General features: G+C 34.9%; 1 protein-coding gene across 2 annotated transcripts in view; it reads right to left on the bottom strand.

Moving 5' to 3' along the window:
- Positions 1-24,840, bottom strand: part of LOC112987308 (cadherin-7) — an 81,167-nt gene that overhangs the window by 10,579 nt on the left and 45,748 nt on the right. Inside the window, exons 4-11 of one of the 2 annotated variants that reach the window (XM_026107138.2) lie at positions 24,332-24,451; positions 21,877-22,044; positions 20,357-20,544; positions 10,101-10,354; positions 6,075-6,211; positions 3,959-4,080; positions 2,239-2,356; positions 618-847 (exon numbers count right to left, since the gene is read on the bottom strand). In XM_026107138.2, the coding sequence (XP_025962923.2) occupies positions 804-847; positions 2,239-2,356; positions 3,959-4,080; positions 6,075-6,211; positions 10,101-10,354; positions 20,357-20,544; positions 21,877-22,044; positions 24,332-24,451 (1,151 nt within the window). In that variant the 3' untranslated portion in view covers positions 618-803. Of the gene's footprint in view, positions 1-617; positions 848-2,238; positions 2,357-3,958; positions 4,081-6,074; positions 6,212-10,100; positions 10,355-20,356; positions 20,545-21,876; positions 22,045-24,331; positions 24,452-24,840 lie in introns of those variants that run through there. The other variant, XM_026107136.2, reaches the window with a different exon arrangement.

Below are 24,840 nucleotides of genomic sequence, written 5' to 3' on the forward strand. Positions count from 1 at the left end.
ATAAACTGAAAAAAAAAGTTTTTTCTGAAAAAAAAGTGGTTTGTGCACAAATACAGGTAATTACACATGTAACAAAGATATGCACTTGTTTTCAGTCTCAGCTGAGAGCTAGGAGTCTGAAAGAGAACAAGAATTTGTATAGATTCACACTCATAATCTCTATGGATGGCTTACTTACGTATTTCCATCCATTTCTCTAAAGTGAATAATCACATATCAGGTAATTTTCTATTAAAAAAATGAAAACGTTTGCTCTCCGTCATGATAATGAAAGAACAAAATAGCTGAAATGTGATTAACACCTACCAAAAAAACAAATATAGGGTTTAAAAAACTTCAGTAAGCCACTCAAATAGATGCCATGATCAGTCTCTAATTTTGACTTCAGTATTATTAGAGTAAGAAATGAGTATTTCCTTATGGCTGCTGACTGCAGTCATCAAATGCCTAGCTAACCAAAAAATGAATATATCACTTTGATATAAACTTATATTTAAAATATTTTAATTTAATCTTTTAAATAGTACTAAAACTAGCAGTTAACAGAAAAAAATGTTTCCTAGCTGGCACTTTTTCCTACTTTAAGCTTATGCAAGTTAAGAACAACATAGAAAGATTTTATTATAGTGTGAAATGAACACCATTTTTTAAAAAGTGCATCTTTGGGGTCTGATCTGGCAAGCATTTGGTAAATTCAATAATACAATTAATATAATCAAGCTAAAATATGTGCTTCATTTCTGTTCTGAGTTGGGTGATTAAAAAGTTGACATGTTGCAGAAAATCTGTGCAAAACTCAGTGTTCAGTGCAGGCTGACGGCTCCTAAGAGGTAGGGAGATGCATCTCCTAGAATTTATAGAAAAGCTTAGTCAGTCAGTCAGTTGGTTGGTCAATCGGTCGATCTGTCTATCTGTCAGTATGTCTGTCTATCTATCAATTTACAGACAGATATATCTGTAGTCCTGTATAGATATCTTATATTTTAACATGTCTGTCTCAGTATACAAACACTGCTGCACATAGCACCACAATAAGAGATATGTATAAAACTGAACAATATCAAAACAGGCAGCTACTGGTTTGTTTTGCCACACCACTGATTTTACTGGCTTTGCAAAGGGTGTGTTATGATTCTTCACAAATTTAAATTCTTTGGAAAAGTGCCTGTCTTTTCATTAAATACTTTGCAGTACTTGCAACAATATCATAGTTCTGAACAGTCTTATTCTAATGCATTTTTTTAATTTTTATTTTGATCATTATTGCTAATACAATCTTTAGCTTGCAACGGTAAGCTTCTCATAGGAAGGAAATTAAATACATCACCAACTGCATACAAAATAAGGCAATAAATATTTGTGTGAGAGATCTTATACTTAGTTTCATTGTTATGTAGAACTGAAGGGGTATTAAAGCCGGAATGTTGTTCAAAGTCTCTCTGTACAAACAGTGCCCTTTAATCTAACATATGTCTATTTTTCTTACTTTATTAATAGAGATGACTTTGTAACTCTGGCTAGTGATGATACATAAAAGAGCAATGAAAGAGTAAGAGTGTCTATTTTGTTCTATTTGCTTCAGTTATTAGATAAACTGACTGGCACATGCCCAGCTGCCATGCTATACAGTGTAGCAATGAGAACACTGATTAGAAGTGTGTTCTTGGATATTTTAACTAATAGAAATGTGAAGTCAATGGGAGTCTGCATAAATCTTTGGGGAAATAGTCATATGAAGTCAGTGCAAACATTGTAGGCAGCTGTCATTTTCAAAAGCATTTTTCATAGGTGGTATACTTATTGAAAACATTTTTTTTTCCAAAAAAAAAAAAAAAAAACTTCTCATTTTACCATGTGCTCATTTTTTATGCCCTGAGTTATATTAATAAAACATTAAGTCCTGGACATTTTTCAGTCGTTGCCCCAAGGTAAAATCTAATGTAGATAAAAACCTATAAATACAAGGAAAAAAATGTGAAAGAAGTGACTTCTGGAAAAAAAATAAGATTTGAAGCTGCTCTGTTTGGCTCAAGGCTTTAAATGATTCAAACAACAGCTTCATCCACTTGATAGATAATCTACAGATAAAATTACTTTGGAGGCTGATTGTACTTAAATTTAGGTCCTTACCAGAATGGGAGCTTTTATAGATGATAATCACCACTACATTTTCAAAATAAAAGGTGTTGGTAGTGAATATTTATGCAACCAAATGTCCTGTCACATTTGTATTCTTACCTTTGTTGTCCTGCAGTGTAAAATTGTGGTTATTTGCTGCCTCTGCTGTTAAACTGAAGTAGAACTGATGACCATTCGGTGGGTCATCTTTATCAATTGCACTGATTTTCTGGATGACCTGTTTTAAGATACATTGGTTTTTAGTGTTTGGACTGTGAAGAAGTGTAAATATGTACACACTGTATACACTGTAACCCCTCTATTGATGTTAAAGTATCAGCTCATAAGTCCTACTCATAGTAGACTCTGGTTTTCTAATTTCCTAAACATATAGAGATAATATTAAAATCAAAATTTCTCTTTTCCCTGCTTTCCCTGTAACTGAATTTAATTGGCCACAAACAATGTTCTGTATGGTCTGCGAGAGGTTGAAGTCCTGTCATTCAGCAGGGCATGAAAAACAAAATACAGAGCAGTGGAATATAAATGGCATAGCAGTCACATATAAACTACATAGGAGTGGAAAAAGTACATCTTCTGAATGGCTATAACATGGCCCTCTCATAGTTATCAGTGGCTGCAAACAACTTTGCACTGTAAACGTTGGTGATGAAAAGATTGTGCTTTTCAGACCTTTCATTAATTTACCTTGAAAAAAAAAGAAAGAAAAAAGAAAAAGAAAAGAGCCAAATACTAATTATGTTAACATTTCCTGATTTTTTTCACTTTTCTAGCTTTATTTTCTAAATTTCTGTCACAATCTGTCTCTGAAAGAAAGGTGTCACCACTGCTTACAATTCATAAAGGAATGGATACTCAGAGCTGAAAGTTCTGGCTAATCACAGGGAAAGCAAGCAGTTACAAAAGGGTGCTTTATGGAGCTTGCCCAGGCCATGCTATTGTTTTTGTTTTTGTTTTTGTTTTTGTTTTTGTTTCATTTTGTTTTGTTTCATGTAAGAGCACTCCTATTCTATTTCTGTGTTTCTCATGAACACAAGCTAATAGTCATAGTGTTTTCTCTTGAGGATTTAAATTCTGCTGTAATCTTGAAATGTGCAACAAACAGCATCTGCCACAGAAAAGACGATATTCTGGGAGAAGGCACAGAAGTGCACAGCCTCCCAGGGAATACATGGGATCTATTTGGTTGAAACATCCACTAGTTCTCTGGGAGAGAGAAGAGAGAATTAGATGATGTATATTTCCTCAGGTCTTAAGAAGTAAAGAGGAAGGTCCAAAGAGAGACACCAAGGACAAACAACATCAGATGAAGTTAGTTACATCTAGGATTTCTTGGAAGTATTGTTGGAAATAAAAAATGCAGGAGAGTTTGGTAGGAATAAATTTCCCTAGTGAATATGAGGTCTTATGCCTGTACTTCCTAACAGAAACAAGTGTGTACTCATTTTAGAAATAGTAGGCTTTTAGGTCTCAGAGTCATCTAGGAGTTGAGATTTTCCACTTCCCAGTAAAATCAGGAGGAGTAAGCATTCTTAACATTATTCAAAATTAGGTGAGTTTAGCAAAATGTGTCAGTTATGCCAGCAAGGAAGCCCAGAGCTTTTAACACTACCTTACACCACTAATTTTAACATTTGCAGCTTTCTCATCAGAGGTATGGTGGATATTTTAGTGTTCGATGAATATTTGTTTGTGCTGCACATCAAAGTGTCGTTCTTACTGCCATAAGCTGATTATGTTTTATCTTAAAGCTGACAGGCTTTCAAAAGGAATGACTACCTATCCAATAAAAATAAACATGAAAAAAATCAATCCATACCTGACCAGGTTGAGCATTTTCACAGACAGTTGTCTCATACTCCATGGCAAACTCAGGGGCATTGTCGTTGATGTCAAGGATTGTGATGGCTACATAGCCTCTCCCAATCTGTGCTGGATTCTCTACAAAAAGAAGCCAACAAAACAAGCAAGGAAAGCTCTTTACAGGTTATTCTTTGGGTCAATATGTTTTTCATTTGCATCCTTCTGTGGCATATACCTGTCATATCAATTACAATTCCTCCTAGAAAGACAAAGGAAGCTCTTGGACTGATTTTCTGAAAACACTGTTTATGTTTTCCAACAGCTTCAACGGGACTAAGATTTTACTTTCAGGCGTGACCTAACTCACTAATCACAGCACTGAATAGCATCCTCTAGAAGGATAATAAGCAAGGTGATGTAAAACCATCACCACTGGTGTATATGTAGCCAGAACAGCACTATTCATATAGAGAATAGTATGATCATTATAGGTGTAACATTTTTTGTTGTAATTCAGTTTGACTCAGGTTGATCAAGTTGATCAAGAAGTCAAAGAGAATTCCCTCGGCTGTGTAAAACAACAAAGAAAAAGAAGCCGCATTCCCCAGCAAATCACAAACTATTAAAAGCATACACAGACCTAAGTATTTTAATGCTGTCATTAACAAAGGTAAAAAACACCACAAATATGAATCATATTCTCAAATTAAAGCACATGCCTAGCTAAAATAGGCATCTATGCAGTGTTCAGTGTCATCATTCAGTCTTGCACAGTATATATGTGGTGAACTAAGTGTAAAAGACATCAGTATATACTATATCTATTTTGCTAGTTAGTACTTCTGTTTTGGAGCAAAAAATAGAATGATTGCATTATTTTCTACCACAAGTGATGATATTAGAGATAGAGTAGGGCAGACTGAAAAACCGTACAAAGCTTCAAATATGTATCTATCTTTTTCTAAGGTATTGCTACCAAATTTTATTAAATGCTATAATTTTTTAAAGCAATTCATCCAAATGTAGGCTACAGTGACCATTTTCTTATTCCACATGTGAAAAAGTAAAAAGACATGGGACAAACAATGTTGACACCATCTTTCTTCTCTGCTGACCTAAGTTTACTGAAAACCAGGCTGGCCATGAATGTAAATAAAAGCATCCTAACATAATACTTATGCTCCAAGATTCTCACTTGTTTCAAGCATGTCCCTTGGCTGCTCTTTCAGTTTTATTAATAGCCAGGAAAATCATTGGCTCCCATGCAGGCTTGGTGGACCAAAAATCTAGTCCTGAGAATACAAGATAAATTCATAGAGCTACTAAATCATAAATGTTATAATTCAGGTTAAACATGAAATTAACCTCATTGAAAGCATCGACTGTGGATTTCTTAAAATAGTAGGTCAGAGAATTTATAACTGCTTTATTGTCATAGCCCAACAGAACAGCAATAAGGGTGAAATTTGAAGAAACAAATTCTTCAAATCAAACCTAGAGAGGCACAAAAATCTTTTTTTTTTCACAATGTGAAAAAAAATTGTTAACAGCTGAATAAGTTTAGGTTTAAATTTGCGTTAGCAGAATTCCTGTTACATACATTCGAGGAGTTATATTCTTCATTGTTTTTCATCTTACATTGTCACTTACACCAGAAGAGAGAGCAAGTATAAAATATCCTCTATGGTCTTACCTGAGAGTCAGGGCAGTGAAACCACATAAATATTCACATCCTCTTTCCTTAACTCTTTTCAAGAGTGCTGTAGTAGACCAACAGCAATCAACTCTGAGTGAGTGTCATGTTATCTCTAGGGTGAGTTAACTCCTCTTCATATTCTATATCACTTTTCCTTTCCTGATATTTGGTCTCAGACTCCTGACTTAACATTTTTCATCTCCCTTTGTACTTGCTTTTCAGAAGTCAAAAGACTACACAGGATGTGAGACAAAGGAAAGATCAAATATTTGATCCTTTTTATTTCTGTTTTTTTTATCACATAAGTTTCTTTTATATTGAGCAAGACAAGTTATTTTTATTTGGATTGTCAAATTTTCACTCGATGAACCTGATCACAATTAAACTTGAAGCTCTATACATAAGCAGCTAATAAAATTTGTAAAGTGCTACTTACGACTCTCCATTGCCAAAACTGTGATGTTATGAACAGCATTAGTTTCCCTGTCTAAAGACTTGGCAGTTGTAATGACTCCACTGTTGGCATCAATATTGAAATACCTCTCCAGGTCTGTGTTTCGATCTATTGAATACCTAGGTGAAGGATGAAAGAAAACTTTTGATTTATGTTCAATTACTGCTCGTAAAAATGTTCTATTGATTTCTCATTAGAAAGAAAGAATTTCCATTGTTTCACCATTTTAGCTTTGTTTTGTCCTGCTTCTCCAGGGTGTTGAGAGAAACAAAGCTGTATGTATAGGCTAGAAAATGCAGACTGCGCAATGAACTGTGCTGACAGTGGCTGGCTCTGTTCCCACAGTTCATAATGCCCCCTTAAGTGAGGTTATAGGTATTTCCCTCTCTTTTGTTTCGTCTTTTCAGTTGTGATGCAGCCATTCATTTATTCATGGAATAGTATAGTCCTGAACCCAACCTAATGAGAAAGCAAGCTGGAAGCTTGCCACATGGCTGCACCAGCCTGGCTCTGCTCCCACACGGCTGGCAGTCTACGGCACGGAGCTTTCTATCACCAGCAGAAGAGCCCCTGAATCACCCGGAGCCGCAGGGGCAGGGAAAAAAAAGAAGGATGTTGTAGAGTAGGTCAAGGGATTGCATGTCTTCACCGTCAGCTCCCGGTGCTCTACTGTCATTAGACAAACACAGGCTCATGCCGTTGACTCTTTGGCTTAACGTATCTTTTACCTCCAAGCTTGTTTTAGGAAGGGGAAACCAGCTCATTAGCAAATAGAAAATAGCATAAGGGAAAAGGTCAAACTGCCTGTGGGTGTTCTGTTTATACTCCTTTTGAGAGAAAAGGACAGTTGATTAGGTAGTGTTAGATTTACAACTGAAGTATTCTTGACATTCGATTTAATATTGGGTCAGATTCTTGCACTCTTGCTTAGATCAAGTAAGTACTTCAGAGCACTTCCCTACACTCAGGATGAATTAAAATGTCAGAATCAGACCAAGTGTGATTATTACAATTACTGGCACAGTGATGATATATTAGATTATTGATATAACATTAATCAAAAGCTTTTAATAGTGTGGAAGGAAAGAATTACAGAAGATAGTTCAAAGACTGGACTTCGCAGCTATAATGAACTTACGGCACTAGTTATTTGTTCTGTGTTGTAATACAGCAGATTCTACTCTGCTGTATTATAGTGTTTTCTTCTGTGCCTCTTGGCTGCAAAATCTCTAGAGCACAGACTTGTTATGCTTTTGGAATTGCTTTACTGTATTATGTCACAGTGTGAGAGAGAATCATAATAATAACAAACTTTTTAGTTTTCATTGATTGAGACTCATTCTCCTTCTTTCCTTTTTTTTTTTTTTTTCATCTTATGTCAATAGTAGTTCATTTTTCCTTTTCTTCATTCCAGCACTGTTGTTTATGTGGCCAGCAGTTCTCTTCACCTGTTTTGCAGCTGGCAAGCTTTCCTTAGAGACTATTCCTGTTAGCTATGTGATATAGTCTATCTTGGAAGGCCCAGTAGCTGGATTCAATCTTCTGGCAGCCTTTAAATTTCCCAGTTATTGACACTATCACTATGCAATATAGAGAGTTAAAGGACTTTCTAAAAAAAAGAAAAAAAAAAGAGGAAAGAAGAAGAAGGAAAGAAGAGGGAGGGAGAGAAGGAAGGAAGGATGGACAAACACAAATGAATTACATAAATTAGACAACAGATAAAACAAGAAGAAAAAAATATTTTTTCTTGTCTAGCAAGCAAGCAATTTCCCTTAACACATGTGCTGCATCCATATTCAAATTTAAAAAAAAACAGTTTAAAGACCTTTAATCCTTTAATTCCTTGCAGCCATTAATACTTGAAAATCTTTGAGCTGCAGGAGTTTTAAATCCTTTATTTAAGCTAGTTCAAACATCAATAGTTCTCAGGTCCGTACAAGATAACCTCCTATTTTCAAACTATTTTTTCCACTTTTTATTTTTGTCAAGATTTTAAGAGTGTCTGATCTTGTAATTGCAACATTTTGTGAACTGCAACAAATCAAATGTTTAATCAATATCAATATAATCCAATGTTTGGAATTTGGAATACTTATTGATAAAACAATAACTTAAACTTCTTAAATAGATCAAGAAAAGTATTATGAATTAATCCTCTTTTACACATTCCAATTTTAGATGAATTTGGTCTCTGATGTACATTATAGCAGATACAGGACAGCTTTAAATTCTATTTTCTGTCATTACTCCTGGCAGTGTGTATGGTTTGCAAACATATAGATAAACCCTCACTATTTCCCTTTTTCCTCAGCCTCAAATTCCAAACAGCTCTGAAGCAGAAGAAACCATCAAGATGTCAGTTAAGCTGCTGATATAGCTATTTTTGATGCTGGAATTATAAAAAATAACCAGAACAGGGCCAGTAAACTCATCCTTACCTTTATACAAGAGTCAAAAGCATAATGAGCATACACAGAACTGGATTTAATTTGAAGCCACAACTTCTGCTAAACCTGATATCATGTACCAGATGCTAACATCAGTGCCAGAAAACACTGCCACAGTAAAGAAAGAGCTCGGCAAAGATAAATTTCACAAGTAAGTCTCTGCCAACCCATCCATCTAGGACTTGTTTATACATGATAGCAGGCAGCTATTTTGAATCTGTTGCAAATACGTAATGAAAGAGAGGGAGAGAACACTTGCATCACCTCTAGGATTGAAACATATGCTTTATTTTTACAACTTAAGACTTCTGCTTTAGAGATTACAGAGCTAGAGTAGAGGCATGAGATCATCTTAAAGACATGAAAGTAAAAATTTAACTGCACCAGAAAAAGGTGAAGTCTAAATTAGTTCTGTATCTGTGCAGTCCTTTGTATGCCCTGGATGAATAATAATAACAAATGAAACTTAGTATTAACTTTTACTACTACATACTGCCTCTTTCTGCAGGTGTTTAAGTTCACAGAATTCCCCAGAGTCAGAAGTACTATTCTCCAGATCCTTTGCAGATCCTGTGTTACCCTGACACTTAATACTACTATTCTGCCTAAGAAGAGTAACAAGTAACTAATTCGTGTTTTAACTTGCACGATGAGCCTTTGTCTTTGAGCTCTTTTCCTCGAGGGACAGACAAACATATCATTCATATTTTGTGTTCCCTAATGCTTGGATGCCAGTCATTAAATTGGGGAAGAATTGCATATTCTTCGCATTCAGAAGATAAGGAGAAGAAGGAAGAAGCCCTTGGCAGTTTTCATGCATCTCTAGTGTTCACATCTCTTCTTGTTCTAATGGAAGATGTTTGGCAGAACTTAAAAAAGGTGAAAGGCTGTCATCTTTAACCATTCTGGCTTACCTGTTCAGAAACCTCATTATGTTTCATAACCCTTCTGAGACTTCCGTCACATACATTTAACTGGATACACATCTCATCTCATACATTTCTGTTACGTAAAGAGTTCATTGTAATGTGTTCCCTCTGTGGGCCCTCAACTCTGTTTTATGATGCAAAGGAGAATATGTGCTATAACATTCTTCCCCAACAGTGCACTCAGAATATGAATTGAGAGAGAGAGAGAGAGAGGGAGGGAGAGAGAGAGAGAGAGAGATTTTGGTCCAGATTGATTTAACAGAACATAAATTGTTAACGGTAATAACTGATTCTTCCTAAACTTTAGGGAGAAATGACCCTGGATAATATGTTTTTGTTTGTTTGTTTTTCTACTTTGAACTCCTCTCCTCTCCTCTCTTCTTTTTTCTTATTTGTTTTTCCTTTTCCTTTTCCTTTTCCCTTTCCCTTTGATTTAAATATATATACGTATACTTATACCATCAGGAGTATAAGATTCAAAGTGTACAAACTCTTAGAACATCTCTGTCTGCCTTTGCAAGGGAAAAATCTTCCTAATCTCTTTCAGTGCAAATGAATAATCTCCTACAACAAAGTGAACAAAATGACAAAAAAGGCTAAATAAATAAACCATTAAGAAGCCCTGTAATTACCTGACAGGACTATTTGAAGCATCTGGGTCATGGGCTGCTACGGTTCCAATGATAGTGCCAACCTTTGCTGCTTCAGACACCACCATGGAATACAAACGAGAAGTAAACACGGGTGGCTCATCAACATCTTCCACAATTATCTTCACTGTTGTCATATCACTGAAAGGCCCCAGACTTAGGAAGCGAGGGTCAACATGCATATTGGCTGCTTCTATCCTCAAGGTGTAGCTTGTTTTAGCTTCAAAATCCAGCTCCTATAAAGGTAAAGTTATTTGGAAGTTTAATTATGCAGAGATGTTGCAGCAAAACTGCTTCACTTAAAACTGCCAGTAAGTATAAAATGAACTTTGCCATTCATATGCAAGTAGTACATTTGATTGGCAAAGCATGGCTCATTTTTTAGCTTTATTTTTGGCAAATAAATGGAAGAATATAGTGAATTCAAGAATATTTTAGGTGCTTGATTTTCTTGAACGTTTGCTGTAGAAAATGTACTCTCTTTATAAAATATAATATATATCATACAGGAAATATATATTATATTACATGTATTTATAAAATATATACATATTTATATAACATATATTTATACATTTCACTAGTGGAAACATTTCATTCAGAAAACTACAGGTTTTAGATAATGTTGGAATTAATTGATCAATTATTACTCCAAATACTGTATTAGTCTGGATAGAAAATATCACAATCAGTCAAACTACATTGCTTTAATGGCAATGCACATGTGTGTGTGTAAGTACGTACAGGTATAAGTATATATATGTATGTACAGAGTATGCATATTTAAAACAAAATAGGCATTCATTTTCCCCTCCTTTGCTTTAATTATGTTTGATGAATGTATAGTTTCCTTTGTAATTAATACTATATTCAAAAACTGCCCCAAGAATATTTGGTATCCTGTAATTCATGGAATGCCTATGATCTGGAGGGCAGTCCCATGAAGAAAAAAGTTCTGAAGGTAAAATAACATCGTGCTTCACAAGCAATCATTGAAAGCGAGTGTTGTATTAATATTATCAGAGCTTACACTGTAATATCCATAGCCTCAGGTGTCAGCCTGCACCAAGTGCCTAGCTAAGCCTTTGTAATATGGAGTTCAATCATCAAGAGCAGCAACCAAAGACCCAAGCATTTTTAAATCTGTTGTCTGGTTAATCAACTACCTTTTCAAACTAAATTTCCAAATATATAAAACAGATTTTAAAAGGCTTTCAGGAGTTCTGATCCTGAACAAATCTTGAGGATATATAATAGGTTTGCAAAATAATTTGGCAACATCTGAAAAACATTCCTGTACTCACTAAGAGGAATAGTAGAGGTTAAACACACATCTGTGGACCTACAAATACAAGGTTCTATTTTCTCCGCCAAGTTACACTAGAATAAATCCCAAATGAGCGTCTTAAAGTCAGTGATCATGCTGACATCACAATCCATCTGTAAACAGACAGGATTTAAAAAATTAAAAATAAATTGCAGAACATTCAGAAAGGCACTAAACTTTCATAAACTCTTTGTGGCAGCAAAAGGCTTTTCTGAACAGGAATATACGTGATCTTTACGTTATACATGTGCTTCTTTGTTGCATTGAATCAGAGCTGAAGTATCAATAGCTCTCCTAGCAGGGTTATGCCATAAAGAAGCTTTTCTGGATACTTAATATATAACTGGATACTAGCCAATATTTATTACAAAAAATGTTTAATTGCTTTGAATCTTATTCTTGTCTTTATACTTCAAGTACATAAGATGGGCTATGAAACACATCTCACAGCTGTAATACAAATATAAGTGTGATGTTAGGATGATGAAAAATGTCTTGGAAACTATATTGCATGGTGATAACAATTAAGCAACTGATATGACTAGATGAACAACAAGGTTAAAAAGGAGAAAACCAAAAGTGCAAATATGTTAAGACTTCTCTTCTCATTTTCCGATAAAAGCACCACATGAACTAAAGAAATTATAGTTTGAAGAATGTCACAGATAAAAGGCAGTATGAGATTTATTGAGAATTAAAAAATATATTATCTTTAGCAAACTATATATTTTCAGTCAGAATAGATGGAAATATATATCTAAATCTCTAAATTCTGTACCTCTCTGATGCTGCAGACAAGAAATTTTATGCCAGCCTGGTTTGGACTAGAAACTGGTGTTTTCAAATAGATTAGACATAAATAATGAATAGCCTGGCTTATACAGTACTCCTTATTCTGATTATTTTCATATTCAGTTGAAATTAATATATTCTACTGCAGGCTTTCCATTTTTAATCTGCTATAGATGTTTACAGTAACAATATATAACTGAATTACGCCATTAAAAAAGCTGAAGATGTGGCCTGCCACATGAAAATTCTAAACTTGGGGATGGTTTTCATTAAAAAAAAAAGTTCACCTATTAGCATTAAATAGTTAACATTACTCAAGCTTAAATTTTCATTGAGACTTAGTCATTTAAGAGTCAGGGAGATAAGGAGTCTGTCAGCTCTTTCTTAGACTTTGCAGAACTCCATACCTGGATTGACATTCCACTCTGCCAACAAGTTTGTTCATTATTTACAAGCTTAGGAATGTGCTGAGCTGCTATGATCTGATTATGGTTATATTCTGGTACTTACTATATAAAGTTGCAGATTGCTAACTAATTCTGAGCTGTGTGTCCATATTTCCTTTGCCTGCACTTCTGGTTCTTCAAATTGTACTTGTGAAAATGTGACTCTGTTAATGGCAAAATTCCTGTGTTAATTTATGTTAACACAGACATAAGGAACACCCAATACGATGTTATGAGGCAAAATCACTGGATCTAGATAAGGAGTTTCCACTTAGGACAGTTTTGCAGACATGTTTCTGTATTGATTAAAAACAGTAGAACTTCTGTGCCTTTAATTATTAAAAGTCATGAAAATCTTTTGTTTTCCTTATGAATGATTATCACAAGTACTGACATATGCTTTTGAATTATTGCATTTCATTCTTATAGGGTAGGAAGAGACTGTTCCTAATTTGACTGGAGTACAAGAGTGTTAGAGTAGGAGATGATAGGAAGCAAAACAATAAAAGACAAATAACACCTTTTCATTGAAAAGACATTTCCTCACAGAACGATGGAAAAATAATCATCGTGTACATGTATGCTTTTAACAGGCTTAGTTACTGAGGGCAGGTTTCATTTTCTCTAATGCAGACATGTACATCTGAGAAAATCACCATATGCTCCTTATTAGAGAATGGAGAGAAATTCTTCTAGGAAATGAGTTAGCTGGTCTACCTATGAATGCCTGTTCTTCCACGCTTGCTAAAAAGGGAATATCACTAACTAGATGTAAACATCTGCTTTCAGTAATATGAATCCTGCCCTCAGTAATATGAATCCTGCCCTAGGTATCTTCCTCAGGTAGCTTATAGCTATAAGGTACCTTGCTAATGAAAAAGAATCTAACATAAGTACATATTGGGGGTTAGGGGGAGCATCTGGTGTTTCGAAGAGGAAAAGTACACATGGATAAAGGGTGGGTAAATAGAGACAACAGTATTTGCTGCTTAGTTCTTCAGGGCAGAGACTGCTTCCTATGGGGCGTGACAATGTACAGCCATCAACCTCACCCTCTCCCTATAAAATACAGATTCTCAGATCCTATGACGAATACGCAGATACCAGGTTTGAGGCAGAAGATAATCTGGGAAAATCAACAGAGCCTCTGAGATGTTATCAGTAAATAAGAGTTCTCAACCTGGAGGAAATGTGCCAATGGTGCAGAGAAAATATAATGAAGATGTTACACATTACAGACACAAATGAAAGTCTTAAAAAGTGCACTGAAAAGATCTTCGTTTTTTTTTCTCTTTTAATCTGATTATCACTGATGTATACTATATAGATAGAATCATTTAACTGGCCTTCAGATCATGCCTTCATTATTTCCTGCTATAACAAAAGCACAGGTTCCAATAATGGAATACCAAGTCAACAGCTTACAAATCACTACATCAGCGTTGAAGGTTAAAAGGACAATGTATACTTCAGTTCTTCAGTACAGTGAATGGAGCATGACAGCTCCATTAATATCTGTGCATTAGTGTTGTCTGATTAGATCTTGTGCAGGCTCCATTCATCTTTCTCTCATTTTTTTTTTTTTATTTTTTTCTCTCTCTCTTTTCCTTTTTTTTTTTTTTTTTCTTTCTCTAAGGGATAAGGATTTTTTTCCTGTCTGAAGGAAATTACAAAACAAGCCATCTATATCACAGAGGCTGGATATGAAGTTATCTTTCACAGGAAGCCCATTTTTGTAATATTCATTTTTTACTGTATGGTAACTTTGTAATAATGTACTTTACGGAGGTAAAAATCCCATTTTTAAGCCCGGCTGAGGCTTTGTATTGAAAACTGCCATACATCAAACAAATGCACATTATAACTCAAAGGAACCATGGAAGGCTCAAGTTCTTACATTGTAAACTCTGATATAGAATTGACAGCAAATTTTCTAGCTGGAAAAAAAGTGAAATGTTAACTCTAATAGAAAGATAGCTTTTCACTCAAAGGCTTATGCATAAACCCCCCATTTTTATAATTGCCAGTATTACTCTTAGGACTAGCTCAGGTTTTAGAATAATCTCCTAGAAGCCAATTTCTGTGAAAAAGTATTTTGTGTCACTTATTTTCACTTTTTTTCCACCTCGTCTAACATTCAAGTTGGTCAATGATATTGGTAGTAGGGCTGTGTATGGGGGAAGAAATTAAAACAAAATGGGCATGAACTGTATAGTGGTAAATTTGCTTCTTGATGCACATCATTTGCCCAAATAAGATGTGACATCCCTCTTTAGAGTCTTCAGGTTTTTCTTCAGCTGAAGTCCACTAAAATCTTTCCATAGGCTTCAAAGGGCTTGAATTAGATCTCATATCCTTTCAAAAATTTAGGTATGATACATATAATTGAAATATATCTTACAATTTCTTTTTTTTATTTTTTAATTACCATTGCTACTTTAAAAAACAAGTATATGATAAAGATGTAGGTGAATACATATTTTCTATCAGGTTTTTATTTTAAGACGTTTTGCTACTAAGTTGTTATTACTATTACTGAAGCCTAACTATAGCCTACAACTTTGTAAACAAAGTGGTATCAGTACTTCTATGACACTTTTCTGTCTCTCTCTTTTTCACAGGGTTTTTAGAAACAGTGTTTTGGAAAGCATAAACAGTATGGTCTGTGTATGCATTTGCACAGAAATGGAAGCCAAAATTCCATTCATATGTGAAGACCAGGATTCTGTGACAAGAATTCATTTTGAAGTTGTACACACATAGGTTTGCACAGACACTTTAAAATTTTTTGTAGTAATTGATTGAATCATCATTCGTTTCCATAAACTTTTCTTCACATCTAAGTCTACTGCTGCAAAGACAAATCTAATACATTTTTAAAACTATATCTGTAGAAATATTCTGCTTCTCTTCCAGACATCCTCACCAATGTCAAATGTAGCTACTGCTTATATGCAAATGATCTAAATCCTTACTAACAGAGTATTGATAGCAGAATGTAAATTACAAATTAAACCACAGGAAGGAATTGCTGCTATTCTACAAATGGAGAACTGAGTCACAATGAGAACCAGGATAAACTTTTCAAATATGCCTAAGAAATATAGATGACCAATTTCATTTCAAAAGCTGTATAAGACTTTTTTTTTCTAAAAAGATCACCTGAAGATGGATGTTTTCCTATACCTACTTAAAAGTAAGTAATTTAAGTAGCTAGCTGAGTTCAACTTAAGTATTCACTAAACACAGTATGTATGGATGGCAGGGTGAACCAAAAGAAATAATTTGAGTTTAGATCCAAACTCCCCTATCATTTGCAACATCAGCACTCAAGCATGCAATTTGAGTAGGTCATATCTTTAGCCTGCTCTGTACAGGATAAAAGTGAAGGAAGGGCTTTCTTCTTTTTCATTTGACAAGCCAGAGCTTGTTTGTTTGTTTGTTTGCCTATTATTTAATGAAGGAAAGAAAATAAATGGAAAAGATTGTAAAGTAACTTGAAGCTGCTGGATGATAGCTTGTATGAACATGGCAAGTTAAAGGGATAGACTGCTACTAATATTCCCATCACTTTCCTAGTCTTTTTGGAATCTGGGAATAATCCTTTGGACTACGTCACCTATGGGTCTCATTCACTGTATTTTATACCAGCTTCTGGAAAGTAGACTTTGTCTGTCTGCAGTTTTTCATTTCCTATTGTAGCTTGTGCACACAGCATGGCATCTTTAGAAAGACTTATTAATGCACTGTTCTGTGCATTCCTAGATACATGTAGGATAAATTGTTTGCATATAAATTCAGTAAATATATTACAGAAGAAGGCAGACTTAATTTTTTGGTGCCAATAACTAAGTAAATGGTTCTAAGTAAACAGAGCTGTTGCTACTAGCTCCTGTCATAAGAAGAAATTCTAGCTTCACTGATCTTACAAAAAAAAATCCATTATGTCTAGATTTAACCTACCTTTTTTATTGTTTAATCCATAAAACCATGAAGAAGAGTTTGTCCTTGACCCAAAGAGTGCTTTTAAACAACTTTCTTTTTTCTAGAATAAACTTAAGCAACTTTCTGTATTACATGAACTACACATCTTGTTTAAATATGAACTGCCATTCAGTTAATCAAGTGTACTGGCCAGGATGGAGGAGAATAAGGTATCACAAATACCATGTGTGATATACAAATATCACAACATTTGCAGCTGTATGACAAAAAATAATAGAGCAGTAAATGGTGTACACTGGTACATCATGCATACTGCTACTGTTGTCCAACAGTTTTGAGGAAACAAACAAAAGTCCAAAACAAGCTATGCAAGCCAAACATAATTCTGGTTTTAACAATGAAAAAAAGTATAAATGAGGGCAGAATACACTTTATTTTTTGGTGAATAATACATTTATCACTGTTAGAGTAAGATACTTTTTTTTCTGCTGACTTTTGTTGTTTTCAAGTCTCTGTGTCCCTAGGGTACAGAGAAGAAATGTGTTCAAATCCACATGAAGAAAAAAAGAAAAGAAATACATCCAAATCTCATTCATCAGCCTTGGCCCCTTCCAAGTCAGTACATATATTAAACAAGTCCATCACATATCAGTAATCTTGGGAAATATCTAACCATATAGCATTTTCATCATTCTAATATCAATATCCTTGGTACCTCACTTTTTCAAACGTATGTTCAGTCTCTGCCTGAGTACATTACATTTCAATGCATTATTTGCAGTTTTCTGCTGATCTTTGTCCATTTTCTTTCATATTCCAGTCACTTGGAGCATACAGAAACCCTGCTTTCCTTTACTACATTCTTAAATCTCACTTCCTCTCTAAAATGTTGATTTTTTTTTAAGAAAATTATTTTTTCTTGTACTTGATGCTTCTCTAAAAGCATCTGAATGTGATTTGTGTTAAAACAAAGCCTTAGTTTTTATTTAGGGATTAACTTTGCAGATTGTCTCAGAATGGGTGTCCTTCTAGAAAGAGAATGAAATCTGCAGTTTGTGTGTGGAAATCTGATAACCAGGTGCCAAACTTTCTGCACAATAGCCAGCACAAAAATGAATGGAATGGAGCCATCAGCTGTTTAGAGATACTGATTTGTATGTGCAATTGAAGCAAAAGTATGCAAAACTGAAGCATGCATTTGCATTTAGAACCCAAGTGTGTCTTTTCAGAACTCTTTGCCATGACATTTTACTGCCTGATGCGTGTGTAGACATATCGTCTGACCATATAAATACATGCGAGTTTAAAATGATGGGCACACATTTGGAGGCTGAGTTGTTTCTCAATGTCTCATCTGATTTCAGGGGCATGAAAAGAAGACAGCTAATTGCACTCAGAGGTGTATAGTGCTTCATGTGCTGGATTGTGAAATGCTGAGATTAGGCAGATTCCAAGCTACAGACTTAATTTCTTCTCTCATTCCTTATTAACAAGCACACATTATTATGCAGTGAAAATGTCTGGCTCACTCTGTGGTGATTTGGCAGGTTAGGCTCAGTGTTTGAAGCCCATTTAGCTTGCATGTACTTTCATTAATGGACTCCTATGTACAGGCCCTCCAGAGAAGAACAACTAGAAAGCAGCAATGCCCTGGTAGATACTGTGCTTGAGCTCTTCACTTTCTTTCTTCCCTCCCAATAAATGTTCTCTGCCATTTTTGCCTGCAGGGTTAGTGGGAAGATCTTTCAGGTATGAATACGGCAGCAAGTTTCCTGGTATTCAAAGGAAGAGCAAATGAAGAGTGGTTTGGGAGGTGCCTTCCAGAGAGGGAGACACCCTTGGGTAAAGAAGGGAGAGTGAAGTCAATAATAGTAGGAAAATGAGGGAGACTTTGAAACGCTTCAGAGAAAGGTCTGAATTCTTGTGTCAAAACATTTCAGCATTCACTAGGTTTAAAAACGATTAGCAAACTGAAGGATTACAGTGGGTTAGAAATTGGTAACCTCTCCAGTGTGGTCCATTAGACATTTCATGGAGCACTTCTCAGGATAAATGTTCAGCACCGTAAAGTTCAGTTCAGCTCCATGACTAAAGTGAGTATAGTAATAAAAAACAACAATTATTTGGCCCACTGCACTATCCTGAAATCAGGAGATTCTGGGTACAAACACCATGCTTGTGAGAGCATATTAAAATTAAAACATATTCAGCAGTTCCCAACTTAGGTCATCAGAGCCCCCAACTGATTTATTACTGCTGACTGTGACACTGACAAATGTTTTCCCTCTAGGAAAGGCATAATTTTTCCAGATCTTTGCTCGGAAACGTTAAACGAGCAAGCCGAAGGAGCCACATTGAATTTGGCTGTTGAACAAAAAGATGGCTAACTTTTCATCACCTGTATTTCAAATGTGCTAAGCAGAAATTAGCACAGTATGCAAGAAGCCTAAGATGGATACTTTTGCCTTTTGCCTGTAAAAAAGATGATTTACATTACAAGAATTAAAGCCTGATCTTTTGGGGATGGTGAACATCCTCCATTTGCTCTGACATCAATGGGTGCTTATCAGCTTTCAGTAGTAGTTATTCAGGATATCAGAGAATTAGGCCACTACTTTGCAACACTATGCAGTATTAACGTCTTTCAAAGCAGAAATGTTGTTGAAGCTTTATACTGCTTTAGAAAGGAATTCATGAATCAGAGGAAAAAAGATAAGCAAAAATGGATAGGTGAGATTTATAAAGAGTAAGGAGTACATAGGTAAGGAAAAAAGTGGTCATCTACGGAATCAAATTAACTACAAACATAGGTCCTCGTCCAGCAAAACTCATATATATATTCTAAAATACCAAGTCAGTCCCACATTTTAGAGTGCATTAAATTGCTTAGCAGTGTTAGAGCTGTAGTTTCAGTATTGCCAGTGCCAAGCATTCACACATAAAGAGTATGAAATTTTTTCACAGAAGGTTCTTCTAAGTTTTTTTCCTCCTGTTCTCCTCAAAACTGAAATTTTCTGCCAAAATATTTCAGTGCACAGATAATTTGGAGAAGGATACTCTTTACAAAGTATTGCATCAAAGTAAGAATTCTTAGTTTTAATATTTTTTTATATACGCATGGTTTTTCAATATTAAAAAGTTAATAATTCACATTATAGACATATAGAAAGTTAAGAATAAAAATATTTATATAATTCTTTCCTTTTTTGAAATAACATTTGCTGATAACAGATTATCTTTTGAAACAGCTATTCTCATTAATACATAACTATAATAGGAATAATGTGTGCCTCCTGAATAGAACAAGATCACAGAAGACAATTAGATTTTTGTGAAGTATATTTGGGTTCCATTTTGGATTTGGATCTTTCTTTTTTTTTTTTCTGTAAGATATATTTTCACATTTTCTCTTTAACAGAAAGACACATGGCAAATGAAAAATGACAAATAAATGCTGACATTCCCATCCAAATTTATATATGCTGGAGCCTTTATATATATATATATATATATGTATATATTTATAAAACTATTGCCAAAAATTAATGAGAAATTTCAGTATAAGGCATTGCACATTTCTGAATCACACACACACTAAAACCAAGGTGAAATATTGTGATGGAAACTTTTACAGCAGTCAAGGCTCTTGAATGTGAAAGCTCTTCCTCATATTACCTGCCACCATTTTGCCCAGCCCCAAATATAATCAGTCAGAAAATCAGACTTACCTTCTGAATTGTAATGATGCCTTCTTGGGTGTCTTTGTCTACAGAAATTTTGAATACTCCCAAACCATCACCATCCACAATCTTATACTCCATTTCAGCATTAGGTCCCACATCTGCATCTGCAGCTTTTATTCTAGCCACCACAGAAGCCACAGGCAAAGATTCTGGGACATTATATTGATATGACCCTGTGAAATTTAAAATACTTAATGAATCCAGCGCCTTCTGGAGCTGCGGGCTAAGAAAACATCTGCCTTCCTTTAAATCATGTATTTGATATATTTGCTCAGGCTACCATAAAACTTTTTTTAGTTTAAAATAGAACAATTGCCCTTCCTCTGCTAGATATTCCTTGTGATGTATCTACTTTTAGTACTATCGGCATCATCTATTAGAAGTACAAGACAAGAATGCAAAAACATCTTTCCAAATTGACATGTACATCATGAGACAAATGCCTTCTGCAACTTTCCAAGGCAGAAAATATTTTTTGTTTTCCACAAAAGAGAGGAAAAAAAGAAAATATATAAAATCAAATCAATGTAAAATCTTATTATTTTATAACTACATATCTTGATTAGGCAGTTTGCAATCTGAATATGACCAGAAACTGAGATATATTCATTTCTTTAATAATAAGTCCACCATCTGCATTCTTGAAAATTCCAGCTTTTTTGTTCAAATGGAACAATGGAACGTGGAAAGTAACATACACAGTCTCCGAAATGTATCTGAGTGCAGCTTGTAACCAATAACATCCTCACCTTCAAAAATAACTTTGCATCATTCTATTATTTTAAGCAATTGGTGGCAGGAAATCTCTTTTGTACAGATTTATTTTTTATGTCATTCAAGGTGAGGCTGGAGTGGATGTGAATATATTCTTCACATTATTCTAATTATGCTTGCAAGGACTTTTTAAGATCATAGGAATTAAAAAAAAAAAAAAAAAAAAGGCAAAAAAAAGCACCCCAGACAGAATGCTATTTATAAACTAGGTTCCTCAAGCCTGAGAATACAATTGTGCTCAGCTTTCCTTGGTTAACACAAAAGCCATCTTGGTCAAAGAAAGTAAATTGAGGGCAGATGACTTTCCAGTTCTTCTGTGATTAACTTCTTATGAAACACATTATGCACAAGAAAAACTGCTAAATTGCCAAAAGAGTATGATGTATACACAGGCAAGTAAAAAAAAAATGTGCTTCTTGAAGTCCAAGATGCAAGAGCTAAAGATATGTACTTTTTTTTGTCCTTTTACTCAGAAGATGCAAAAAACATTAATAAATTCATTGGCTGTGCATCGCTTCTTTTCAATTGATCTGAAACTTATTAGGTAATAAAAAAGATTCTTCCAATGTAACAATAATAGTAATAATATAACATCTTGCTGTCCGTGGTTCTCAAAGTACTTGACAAGGAAGCAGAGTAGTTTTAGCCTCTATTTAGAACTACACAATGTGTACAGAAAATAAGAATGTATATAAACAGTTCTACTATTCACTTTTTACAAAATAACTTACGTCGTGGAAAGCGGGGTGGGTTGTCATTAACATCAGTCAGGGTGACGGTTACAGATGTTGTCCCTGACAATCCACCATTTTGCCCAACCATGTCCTTTGCTTGGATAACAAGTAGGTATTGGTCCTTGGCTTCTCTGTCCATATTGGGAAGGGCAGTCTTGATAACACCTGCAGTAAGGCAAGGTAAGCCAATAGTTGCACAGGTAAATACGTTACTGTGAAAGATGAGCTTGCCTTCAAAGGTAGTAGATCAATGAGTTACTGTGCTCAAAAAGGAAAAATGTAATTTCAACACTAATATCTCAGTTTTTGACTAGGAACTGAACTGACATTGCAAACTTATTTTAAGTATTCACTTTTTTTTTTCAGTACTCCATCTGTATATCTTTGAGTAATAGCATCCATGACTGTATTGTCTGCGCATCTTTTCCCTTCTTCATCAATCCAGTGCTAATACTCTCTTTCCTGGAAAAATGTGCTCTCTTCTAGAGCTAGGAAGAATAGAATATTATGCATTCATTTCTAAGATTCCAAGTTCAAGGTTCATCTCACAATGTCTTAAATGGCCAGTAAATCTTACTAATATTAACATCACGCTATGCTACATATATATATGAAATTATCTTATTTTACCAAATATTTGCTTAAACAATACCTACTTCTAAAGCATGCAGTGTAATTAGAGATCTTGATGTATTAAATGAAATGATGTAATATCTGAAGTAAAGTTTTTGTTAAATCTATTTGATGATCTGTGTATAGTTTGTAATTATTTGGTTTGAAATGAAAACCAGAAGAAAGCTCCATGTTTCATCCATTCAGTTCTGTTGATATATATCAGAAAATAAATATTCCTTCTCAAAACATGATGGCTTTATGAATATTTCATGCTTAGTACACAGTACAGCCGCTAACTCTGATTTCCAGAGAGGCAGCCGTTTACTCCACTAGCATTTAGTGTCAGCAACAAAGGAAACATAAGCAATCTAAATAAAGGAGAGGCACAGTGGGGCATATCTCTTCATCTGATATTTGTTGAATGTTTAGTTACAGTTTTATTTCTTTTTTCTCTTATGAATGCAGGGCTCACTATTAATCATCTCTGGGCTGAAACATTTACTTCACAAACAGACTGCTTGGCACTATTTCACCCTTTTCACTTGACAGGTTAAAAAATACAATTAATATACAATTTCACAACTTAGTTGGTCCTACATTGTTTTTTATGGCCTGCTTATTTTTCTCTCATAGTTAAATTGCTAGGCAATGCCAACCAATCATTTGAAGCTAATTATTATGCACACAGGAAATCTGAGCATCATATCAAAATGAAAATATATGCAAACATTTCAGCCTCAGTCCTTAAGGAGTTTGATTTAGCAGGAACTACCACATTATTGCTCAGAGGCTGTCTGCAGTCATTGTGACAATATACATGTAACATATATATACATGGAGAGGGAGATACAGGGATGGAGAGAAAAACACAGTAAATCGTACCCATTGAGAAACAAATATAAAATGATATATAGCCCTGTTGAGGTCCATACCTGTTGCAGTATGAGACTATTTATATTACTTATTTCTGCAAATTTAGGTGTTGTTAAACAGCGTGTGACCTTTCGGTTAAGGTGCAGCAGTGGGTTTGAGGTCTGATTCCCACCACAGGCTCCTTTTTATATATTGGGGAAATAGTTTGTTTCTGTTTTGATCCAGTTTGTCCATCTCTGAAACAGAGATTATAATTCTTCCCCATGTTGACATAATAGTAAGCTCAAATACCAAACTGAACTAAGCAGGGCAAGAACTTCTTTTCCCATTCTATGAAATGAGAGAGTAAAATGAGTCACGTTTATCAAAACAACAGGATTAAGAATTGCGTTTTGTTATGGCTGAAAATATTCACAAAAATTCAGGAAACTTCATAAAAAGTGCCCCATAAGTAATTTGTTTTGAAAATGGCTGCAAAGGGGTATGTCAGATGAGACTAGGAAACACAATGCCTTTTTGTTCAAACTGATGAGGAGAAGGTACATTTCCCAAAACAAAACTTCAGTTTAAAGATAGAATGGAGAGGTGGTCATGCCATAAAGTATACTCCAGGAAATCTGCTGAGTGTGTGACATTTAGACATTTCCAAAATAAACATCTGCAAAAAGCATTTTCACAGCATCTTGAAATTTTCATTGATCAGGAAGACTGCAGCAGGCAGCAGACCAGGGGGCTGCTAGAATCACAAGGAAAGAAAAATACAAATTCCAACAATGTCAATTTATCGCATGGTTCAAATACATGATTTTCATAATCTATTTGTAAGAAAGAAAGGGGAAAAGATCAACAAAATCCAAATGTATTCAATTAACCAAGAGACCACATTAATAAGTATGTAAGTTCCTAGCAAATTCTGGTGCACATTTTCTCAGCATCACCGTAGAGAGATTTTATGGAAAGTTACCTGTCTTTGGCTCCACAGAAAAGTAAGGTTGTCCTTGCAGTATGCTGTAAACCACTCGTGCACTGTTGCCATAAGTAGGATCATCTGCATCAGTAGCTGTCACTTGTACTACAGAGGTACCTGCAAAATGTTTGAGAAACTACTGTAGGTATAAGATCCACAGATCTGAACTACAGTCATTCAATACGCTGTATCCATCTGGAACAGAGCAATGTGACTTTTTACAATGCTACATCATTTTCATGCTGATTGCACTCAGAATATGAGGTCCCCTTTGTAAACCAGCAGTATCAACTATTACAGCGATCTCTCTTCCTGAGTACTCTCTCAGCTTTTGATTCACATTAATAAAACTCCTCTCACTCAGTAGCTCCTTTCTCTCTATGTCTGACTTTGCTTAGTGGAGGGTAAGTTAGAACAAACTTTCAATGAACAGTATTTTTTTAAATGATGATCGTGCCTGAAATACAGCTATGTATGAAATATAGAAATAATTTCCATTTGAAGAG

The sequence above is a fragment of the Dromaius novaehollandiae genome, chromosome 2 (genome assembly GCF_036370855.1).
Source record: "Dromaius novaehollandiae isolate bDroNov1 chromosome 2, bDroNov1.hap1, whole genome shotgun sequence".
In the NCBI taxonomy this organism is placed as follows: domain Eukaryota; kingdom Metazoa; phylum Chordata; class Aves; order Casuariiformes; family Dromaiidae; genus Dromaius; species Dromaius novaehollandiae.